Source organism: Egretta garzetta, unplaced genomic scaffold, assembly GCF_000687185.1.
Source record: "Egretta garzetta isolate BGI_Z169 unplaced genomic scaffold, ASM68718v1 scaffold18, whole genome shotgun sequence".
In the NCBI taxonomy this organism is placed as follows: Eukaryota; Metazoa; Chordata; class Aves; order Pelecaniformes; family Ardeidae; genus Egretta; species Egretta garzetta.
In genome coordinates this window covers 4,875,935-4,886,307 of record NW_009260616.1, presented here as the reverse complement: position 1 = coordinate 4,886,307, position 10,373 = coordinate 4,875,935, and the positions used below count along the sequence as shown (strand labels likewise).

Here is a 10,373-nt window from a genome sequence, read left to right as displayed (position 1 = left end):
TCAATCTGTGTTCAGCTAAGAGGCTATGCATTTGAAGAAACTGGTAGATTTCTTTAGCATATATTTCAAATAAATTAGCTAGAATTGTACTCTTTAAAAATCCTTTCAACTTCACTTGCATTTCAAACAAAATCTAAGTGTAAACACTAAAGTTGCTAGAGCCATCTAGAAAGACCTGTCAAACTCAGAGTGGACATTACAGTTCAGTAAATGTGAATATTTAGAACAAGAAAAATACCAGTTACTGCAAAAGTCATGTAGGCATATTTTATTATTAATCCAGCACAAAGCATTTCTTCTAAGTTTCTCACATAAAAGACTAAAGCTTGCTTACAGTACTACATCTTCTATCATTCAAGCATCATTATTACCTACCAGGGAGATTGGCTAGATGACCTAATGGGTCTTTTCCACCCCTAACTTCTACAAAAGAAAATCATTCATGCCAGCAAGAACATGGTTCGCTACATCTTGGGCTTGATCCTGCAGCCTTCGTTCAGGAGATTTTCCAGAGCGAGACATCCAGGATTAGGCCCTTTTTATTTTTTATTTTTAAAAAAGCATCCATTTAGGATACATGGAAAATATTCTATAGAATTAAAAAAATATAATGACATGTGCTTCGCTTGCATTGAAGGAATCAGAGAATGTAAACACCATAGTGGCCCACATCTTCACAATATCCATGAGAAAGTGTCAACTGCAAGTAATCTGTGTGCATTTATTTCTCAACGTATGCTTTGAGGGTGTTTTGTGTATAACTTTATCTCCACATCCACACACGTAAGTACACCCTTAATATACATAAAGGTGTGACAAAATTCACTAAAGGCAGTTGCTTGCCTGTCTCTCAAATCTGCAAGTGGCAGCAAACTGGGTTTTATATAATGCTAATTAGACTGTACGTGAGCAGCAGGACACGGATATTGCTGTGGGCAAGAGAGTGTGGTTGCCGGTTCTGCGAGTGTGGAGCCATCCCACTTACGCACATCACAAAATCTACCTGTGTGAAGGGCTGGAAAAACAGGTGACCAAAGTATTTCTTGGTGGGCCATGTCTGAAATTTGAATTGAATGATTCAAAGGCTGTCGGTTGTCCTCACAGGAGCCTTTCGACAACCTGGAGGACCACGTAGGAAAGTTTACCTTCAAAGTGCACTTTCTAAGAATGGAATGTTCTTGACAGGGAAATGATCAGAGGCACTCCTGGACTTTTTTGCTTGTTGAATAGGAAAAATGTTTTCATCTTCAGGCAGCACTTCACCCTGACAAATGTGAGTTCAGTTATTATTGGGTTTTAGTATTACAGAAGATTCTTTAGAAACAAACACAATAGTACACACATACACATACACTCAGATATTTACAGCCTTTCTAGAAAAACAACCCCCTACCTTAGTACTGACTACCTTTTTCCTTTTTTTTTTTTCTTGTTTTTTAGTATTTAAATTCTTTAAACCAGCTACATTAAATACCAATGTGTATTGTACCACCCCACACCAACCCCACATCCCCCCAAAAAACAGCAAGTAATTTTTAAAAGTTTGTTCGCTTGTTTGTTTTTATGATTGTTAAAATCTCCTGCTTGAGACTGTTAAGTACCACCTCCACTGGAACAAGATCAGCACTGACTGCATCTTCCAATGCACGTCGTTTCATAGTTGAGCAAGTACTGCAGCTAGAAGCTTAGATCTCCAGATCATCAGGTCGAGGCCTGCTGCTGGCTCGGCTGCTGGCTCGGCTGGGAGGCCTCTGGTCCACAATGGTGAGGGGTTGCAGCTCGTGTCCCGACGCCAGCTTTTTAGTGTTCTGGTGCTCATCGGAGAAGTCGAAGGGCTGGGCGTGTGAGTTGGAGATGGTGCTGCCAGCCTGCCCCATTCTGTTCTGCTCCGCGCTGTAGTTGGCCCAGTTTTGCTCGCTGGCTTGCTTATTGTAGTTACGACAGGAGGAATTGTTCCTGTCTCCGGTAACGAGCTTGTACCCCGGGGGAGACATGGGAGACAAGGGGGCGGTCGGTGAGGAGCAGCCATTGTAATAAGCATATTTGGGGGAGCCACAGTCCTTGGAAGGGCTCATGGCACCACTGTGGGAGTAGGGGTCGGTTTTCCCTTTCACACGATCCTTGACACCCTTGAAGAACACATAGAAAAGCTCGATGATGTTCAAGGCAAGAGACACCAAGGACACAACCAGCATGAAGAGGATGAAGATGGTTTTCTCAGTTGGACGGGAGAGGAAACAGTCCACTCTGTGCGGGCATGGATCTCGCTCACAGGTGTAGATGGCATTCAGGCTAAACCCATAAATGTACCACTGTATCAGCAAGAACGCCACCTCGAAGACAGACTTAAACAGGATGCTGATGATATAAGTACGGAGCAGTCCCCCACGCATCTTCACTTTGCCATGCTCTTCGATCCCATACTTGAATTTCTTAATTTCTATTTGCTTGAGGTGCATTTCCACATTCACACCATCATTTTGGACCACCTTGAGCTCTTCTTCTCTTTTGTTCAGCTTCTCTTCTTTCCTCATTACGTAGAACACATGCGCCAGGTACAAAAGGGTAGGTACAGACACAAATATGATCTGCAGAACCCAGAAGCGTACATGGGAGATGGGAAAGGACTTGTCATAGCAGACGTTCTCACAACCAGGCTGTTGAGTGTTGCACCGAAAAGCAGACTGTTCATCTCCCCAAGCAGATTCGACTGCTGTCCCCAATAGCAAGATTCGGAAAATAAAGAGGACAGACAGCCACACTTTCCCTCCAGCAGTAGAATAGGCTTGAACCTTGTCAAGAAGTTTTCCCAAGGCACTCCAATCACCCATCTTCACAGGATGCTGGCTAAAGAAGGACACAAAGAAAAAAAAATAGTGACGGTTAAGGCAGAGCTTTAATACCTTTGATACACTGAATCACAGATCAATAGTAATAGAGCAGTGATGTCAGCTTTGTTTTAATTAATGTGGTTTACATGCTCTGAAGAGAAACCAGAGGTTTATTTTGTCTGCAGGTGGAGTGGGAAGTCAGGGAAACTGGAAAGAGAAAGTAACATATAACAAGTCAGAGCGCAATGAAAAAAGAGGTTTCTAATTTCACTTCAGTTTTCAAGAAGTCCATGACAACCCTCAGTTGCCACCAGGGTTGGCTCAGTTTCCTTTGGTGGCAGCCTGAGTCCAACGACCTACACCTGCCTCAGGTACAAAGCAGCTGTGACGCACCGCTGAAGCAGGGTGTGGAATACGTAGTGGCACTGCCTGAATAGGCTAGGAATAAATGAAAGATTTCTCTCTCCCAGCGTGGATCATTCACGCTAATTTTTAAGTTCACCCTTTAGGAGAAGAAGAAAGCAAACCACAGCATAACCTAAATGCAAAACGTTATACTAAGTTAATGTTAGGGTCGGATACCTGAAGTTTTACCATTGCAAAATGTGTGCTATTTTTCCTACAGGAACATTCTTGCATGTCACTACCTTGTGTGTAAAATATTTAAGAGTATAGTTCTAATGATGCCAAGTTCATACTGTACTCAACTTCAGAAAAAAACATTGCTATCTAAATGAAGTTTATACATTAATATTTGCAGCACAAAGATCAAAGTTAGTGTTCGTTACCTATACTTTTATGAAGCAACCAAACATAGTAAATACATGGAAGCACAGCTAAGCTCATGATACCATATTGGAGGAACTGGTTTCCTGTTTATCCTTGGCTTGCTTAATTTATTGTAGTTTCAGCTTTGTATTTGCATCTTTTTTATTTAAATTCCTTCACTTTGTTTTGAAAGGAAAAAATATTTAGCAAGCTAAAAAGGTAAATGAGCTCTGCCTGTTTTTAAGGCAACTCCTGGCAGTGCAGTTTGCATTCCAAGTGTCGAACACTGCAAGTTTAAATTGTGTCTCTCGATTTAAGTTTAAAAGTGCACATTTCTGGGGGACAGGCAGCTTCTCAGGGGTATCTGGAAATGCACAGGATGACATGAAAGAAATGAAATGGTTTACTTGATGTTCTAGATTCATAGGAAAAACAAAGTTCCCTATAGGGTTTTTATCAACTGGAGAATGGTAATCTTATCTGTATAAAAACTTACATTTTAACTTGCCCCACGTGAACAAGCCTGTGAAATCGGCAACTTAAAAGGAAAAACAATCACAAAGTTTCCCTTTTAAAGTAGATGCTGCCGGGTATAGATATTTGTTACGTGCATGCTGAGTAATCCCTTCCTGGTATTAATAGTTTTGATACTGTCCAAATTATTTCCTCGCCATCACATCATGGATATATTCCCTAGCGAAGGTCATTTGTAGAAAAAAAAGCCCTTTTTGGATAATTCATAAAATAGGAAGTTTTAGCACCAAGGACATTTTCTTTCAAGAAGCAGTGAGTCACTGGAAACACAAGATTATAAGTCTGGCAAACTCAACCATAACAATACATGCCAAATAAAAACACACCGTTCTTGCCATCGGAAAGAGTCTGAGAAGAGTAATGGGAGAAAAGCGTTTAAAGTACTTGGTCCGATAGCTCCGAGATGCCAATTATCTTTGAACCCCTGAAAAATATCCCAGGGCTATTTCCTCAGTCCACTGAGTCAGCTTGCTCTGAAGTTTACCTACTGCGGGGTGCAGACCCTTCCTCACGTAATTAGTTCTTCACATGAATGAAGCCCCATCAAAGGATCAGGTTTGCATCAGGCTTTTAAATCTGGAAGCCTCTGCTGGGAGGAGTACACACACGGTGTGGCGCATTTATCTCTGACGCATCCCTTCAGCCATCCCCAGCTTTAGTCCTGTCCAGGAAAGGCTGGTTTGTCTTTATGGGCTGGGGGTGGCACAGAAGGAGACGGGCACACAAGCACCGTCTCTGGAAAGGCTGGAATGAAATGTGATCACGTTCCTCCTCAGGCTGGGATTGTTAAAACAGAGAACAGCCTCTAACTATACTACACGTGAAGTTTGTTTTAGAGGAAAGCTATTTGCTCCGTGTCCTAGAAGTGGCAGGGGACATAAGGAGCCTTTTTCAAGTAACAGCTTCTTGAGTTAATTAGTCGGCTTTCCGATGATTTGAAACTACTGCATTAACAGACTTTCCTCAGACTCAACGTATTTTTTTACTTTCTAAATGTTATTTCAGATTGAAAGTCTGATTAAGAAAACAGAGGACGTGTTCTTTCTAGGCAGTTATGTGTTGTTTGTTTTTTAATTACACTCCACTCTGGTCCATTAATGCAACATGATTTACTTCAGTTTTGACCTACTTAATCTCACACCTGCAATATTTTGAGAATTTACTACCTATTTTTTAATTTGCTTCAGCATGCAAAATTGCTAAGTTTCATTTATGTCCTCTGGCAATATAAACTCCAGGAGGAAACATTCCATGCTTGAGTTACTCATGCATAGTTTTGAAAAGCAACTTTTTTTTAAAGAGATCAGTTACACGCTAGCCTTTGCCAGTGATAAAAAACCCCACATCAATTCAAAACATTGTGCTGTTAATCAGATAACCTTGTGGTGGCACAAATACATTATTCCTTTGCTGAAGTGGATTCTGTTGCTTTATGAAACACAGTACTTTGTTTTGTTGTAGAGAAAATTCATTCATTGGATCTAACTTGTTTACTTTCAGGGCACTACAAGACCACCTTTATTAACTGATTACAATATCTGTTTACTAGGTATAAAAAGAGAGTTTGTATCAAACAGTTATTTAAGTATTCTAGCTTCGTAAATAGTTTGAAATAGATGGCAGATAACCTTTAAAAATAGTTTGTCAGCATTCTGGACTTAAACTTCTTTTAACACTTCCAAACACCTTAAATGAGTCCAATGAATGACACAGGTTGACCTGGTCTATTGATACCATTTCAGTACTTGAGGAATTTAAGGATATGGCTGATGATGAGTACGTGTGTTTCATGAGTTCTTACTGATCATTACTTTACAGGTTTATAGCCTTTTTCTGAGACAGACTAATGCCAGCCTAGTAAACTCTTTTAAAAGATGGATTTCTTCCAGGTCCTACTGTGTGTGGGTAAAGAGAGGAAAAAAAGCCATAGAGCAGCAGGAGATACGACAGCATTCATCTGCAGGGGTTTTGGATGACCACATATATAAGAAATTTGATTTGTAAGCCACAATTAAGAAATTCTAGAACTCTTTTTTATGGACGGCATTCATCATGTCATCTGGTTCGTATTTTCCAGGAAGAATAATGCAAGCTCAGTGCCGTGGTAACATGCCCGGGTCTGACTACAGTGTTAGAAGGTCACATGCGAGTGGACGGAAGAGCAGTGAGGGTTAGAATGGGACCTAAGAGGGACTGTGCAGCTGAAGCAGTTGGGAAGCAGGCCAAAGTTTTGGTATTCCAACCTTTCCTACCTTTTTGTGTGTGCTCACATACACATAAGTAGCCAACAAAAGAGAAGATTCTGGACCTTGAACATCAGTCAGCTTGAGTATTTCCCAAAAGCAACCAGCACTGCAGAGAAAGCCGCTGAGATGAGGTTAGGATGGGTTGGAACAGGGAAGGCTCATTTTCTGAAACCTCACAAAAATCAGCGAATATCTTCCAGACATTCCCCTGGGAAGGTGTAGTTCATTTGTAGGTCTGCAGATGAGCTTCAGTTTATTTCATCCACCGGACAAAGTTTACGCACTAAATGGTGGCAGTAACTAGAATTTAAAGTCTGGCGACTGTGTGGGTTTTTTGTTGGCTGCTAATATTGCTGGTGGGCAGCCACTCAGTGGATCTACCCCATAGCCTTTGCCTGTCCCTGTGTTGTACCCTCTCCGCCTAATTTAATTCTAAAGCATAGTTGCAAAACCAACCGTAAGCACTTTCTTAGACATTCCCTAGTACAAGTCAGGTCTACCCTCTGCGTTACTGCCCAGATTCATCCCCCTCCTGACTCACTTTGGAATTAAAGAGAAGAAACACTGAATTCCCCAAGGGGGCCTGGGGTCCACCGATGCTCCTGCTTGCAGATTTTGAAATCTGGATTTCTAAAATGTACGTGTAGCATAAACAACAGACCAGGTGCCTCCATGCAAGATAAATTCAGTGGGTAACATGGGGGGAGATACCAGAGACCAGGGGAAATCTGTTTCATCAGACACGTTGCTCAATGTCATCTAACCTTCCTCATCCCCACAGGAATCCTTGGCCTAAACCGACGTTCATTTCAGAGACAAATAAAATTAATCTTTCAGACTTGCATAATATGAAAGCTGAGATAACTTTACAATGTTCATCTGTTTGTGCTCGAGCGTTTAAGCATTCAGATTTATGTCGCAAATCAAATCCCTTGTGCCCCTCTCTTCCCCCTCCTGAACCCAGCCTGCTGCTCGCCCTTCTCCCATTTGTATGCTTGTTAGGTATCATGGGTCAGTGCCAGTGTTTGGCTTTGAAGTTTCTGAAGGAAACACTTCAGTAAACATCCCAAAGACTAGAGGCTTAAATTCTGCCGTGTAGTGTGCTGTCCAGATGTTAAAAATGGCAGGATGAAAGCTTCCCGCAAGTCCTCCAACTTGCTCCCTATGCGCACACATGCACGCACACACATAGAAGTCAGGCACAAGGTGTCTGTAGCCCATTTTTGTCCCCATTACCAGGGGTTTTGGCCATAAATCTCACATATAAAAATCCAAAGGAGCTCCTCAGACAAAATATGCCCCTTCATGAGGCTCGCTGGTTATATCAAGGCAAGATGTGAGGACACACATAAGCACACGATATTCTTGTTTAAGAGGAGAATGTGTTACTCGATAAGATAGCCTCTGTGCTTCGTCGGTCTTTCAGATGAAGGCTCTTTCTCCTGCCTCCTCGTGTTGCTCTTTAACTACTGGCAAGCAGCAGGCAGCAATTGCAACGCGGAATCACTCCAAGTCTTGCAACGTAAAAAGCTTTTTAGTTCTCCAAGAGATGCTGCTCAAGTGTTCCCCCCGCCTGCGTTCTGGTATTCAAGCCTCCAAGGCAATATCAAGGGAATGTGTCAGATTGGGATTATGACACATAATGTGGATAGCCTTGCACAGTTCTTTCTAGAGAACTTTCGTTTGTATCTACCCAAAGACTTTCACAGCCATTGCCAACGTGGTAAGGCATATCGTGCTCTCTCCTTCCTTCTCTAAAATCCCTCACCGAGGTTGCTAAAACAGAGTAACTATATACAAACCAGGTTAAAAATCCATAACCCACGTCTGGATTTTATCACATCTATTTTAAACGAAACGGGGAAAACTTACCAGGAAGACCACGTGAAAGTCACCCCTGCAGTAGCTGCAGCATTTAACAAAGCACCTAATTAAGAACCTTGCCCTGCACCAGCTCTTAGGCACTGAGCCGGATTTCCGTAGGAAAGCAAAATGTGTGGGGCAGAAAGGGGATGCGCTCAGGCCAAGAAGGTCTCCCCGTTCCAAACTTCGGGTGCAGTTTCGGTGCACGAGAGGAAACCGAAGCACACCTCGGCTTTTTGGGTTACTTTTTTTTTCCTTTAAGGGAGCTCGTGTAGGCTGAGGCAAGCCCCGAGGAGCGCTTTCCCCCAAACACAAGCAACAAGTCTGCAAGGCAGCCCCTACAGTTACAACTTCGCTGCAGTTTCTCCTTCAGCGGAACGAGAAGTTGGAAAAGTGCAACATCTGGAGAAATGTATCGACAAGTATGACCAAAGGAAGCAAAGAATTCCTACAAGCTTGAACGTGGCACTTTAAAAGAACTTAGGCTTTCAGAGATGCGGATTTTTCAACAAGTTCAACCATCAGCGCAGTAACACAAAATTCTTAGGGTGAGGGAGAAAAAAAAAAAAAGGAAAAAGTCATTTCAGAAAAAGTGATACACAAAAAGATGAAAAAGGAAAACTTTCAACTTACCCTTGCTGATCAGCAGTGAAACTGGATCAGAACACTTCTTTGGAGGGTTAAAGTAAAATGGAAGAGCACGTTCAGGCACTCAGACCTGGCTATTTAAACTTTAAAAGTCTACTGCTGTTTTGTATTTTTCATCCTTCCTTCCCCACTAATGAAAGAAAAGTGCTGATACCTCGTAAAAGTTTTTTTCCAACTTGGAACACTGGGAGAGCTTTTAACAAGTTTTCAAGCCTCTGACTGCGAAGAGGAGGGGAAACGGCGGGGGAGCAGCCCCGGAGGAGGGGCGGGCTGCGAGGGAGAGGAGGGAGGTGGGGGAGGAGGGAAAGAACTGAAGGCACAGCAAAAACCAGCCCGGGGAGGGAGCGGGGGCGGGAAAGTCCGCTCCTGCTGATGGGACAAAACAAGTTACGAGGGCAGTCAGCACCCACACCCCCCCTCCCAAAGTCCCCCCGGTCACCGAGGGCACCTGGGTGGCCCTCCATCCCGAGCGGGGCTTGCCCGGGGCAGATGAACCGCCTTCGCTCCCTGGCGCGCACCGGGAGTTTCGCTACAGGGAAAGGAAAAAATGGGCGAGGGGGATCAATGGGCGACCAGCCTGAGCCTCCCGGCTGCCGGGGCTGGACCGCGTCCCTGCCGCCCCCGGCCCCTCTGCCCCCAGGAAGGGGGAGGAAGCCCTCCCAAGCCCCCTCTTCTTCACGTTGTGAACACACCTTTGTTTACTGAGGTCTCTTTCCTTTACGTGCACACATGGCAGTACGCACTCAGAGCAGCGCATTTGTTTCTACAGGAGATACCCACTGCACGTTTTTGGTTTTTATTATTATTATTGTTATTATTATTATTATTATTTGTGTGTGCGTGTGTGTGTGTTCTCCCATGGGAGAAATGGAGAAATTATCTCACATTCCAGGAAACTCTTTCCAGGAAACTTCAGAAATTAAAGCATAGTACAGCGAATCAATCTTCAACAGTGAGAAGAAACACTCCTAATAATTCTTGAGCGCATTTTACAGAATAAAAGTGTGCTCCCAAACTGATCTATTCCATTAGAACAAAACTAGTTTGGCATTGCTCCTGACCAGTTAAACACCTCCTCTGCAGAGCAGAGATTGATTTACTTCTCTGCCAGTGTTAAGCTCCTCACATATGGAGTCCAAACTGCGTTAGGATTTGGTCTTGTACTTGCTCGTCTCGTGGGGTATTAGCTCCTCTGTGGGACTGCTTAAGAGCTTCTCTAGAAGTGGTCATGGTTAGATAGTTCTCAATGAAGTTTCACATTTTAGATCGTACCAGAGTCATTTGGGCTTCAATTCATGTTATTCTCATGGGCTATTTCTGGGCTCCTTAGCGCAGATGAGCATTTTTTGCTCATTTAAAGTCTATAAAGGAGGGGAGAAGTCCAGTAATGGCCATTGAGAGGTTCCCAAATAAAGGTCCTCTTTATAGTTTCTCCATGAAATAATGAATGCTACGCTCTACAACACAATCTAGATATTGCTGC

General features: G+C 43.1%; 1 protein-coding gene across 1 annotated transcript; it reads right to left on the bottom strand.

The window, feature by feature from the left end:
- Window positions 1-506: 506 nt before the first annotated feature.
- Window positions 507-9,102, bottom strand: GJA1 (gap junction protein alpha 1). Its single transcript, XM_009645235.2, has 2 exons — window positions 8,876-9,102; window positions 507-2,847 (listed from the first exon to the last, which is right to left on the bottom strand). Exon 2 carries the CDS (start codon window positions 2,829-2,831, stop codon window positions 1,686-1,688), a length of 1,146 nt encoding a protein of 381 aa, XP_009643530.1. The 5' UTR covers window positions 2,832-2,847; window positions 8,876-9,102; the 3' UTR covers window positions 507-1,685.
- Between the last annotated feature and the right edge of the window lie 1,271 nt (window positions 9,103-10,373).

What these genes read in the sequence shown, in the direction of transcription:
- GJA1 (XM_009645235.2), bottom strand. Translation starts at nt 2,831, where the DNA reads ATGGGTGATTGGAGTGCCTTGGGAAAACTTCTTGACAAGGTTCAAGCC.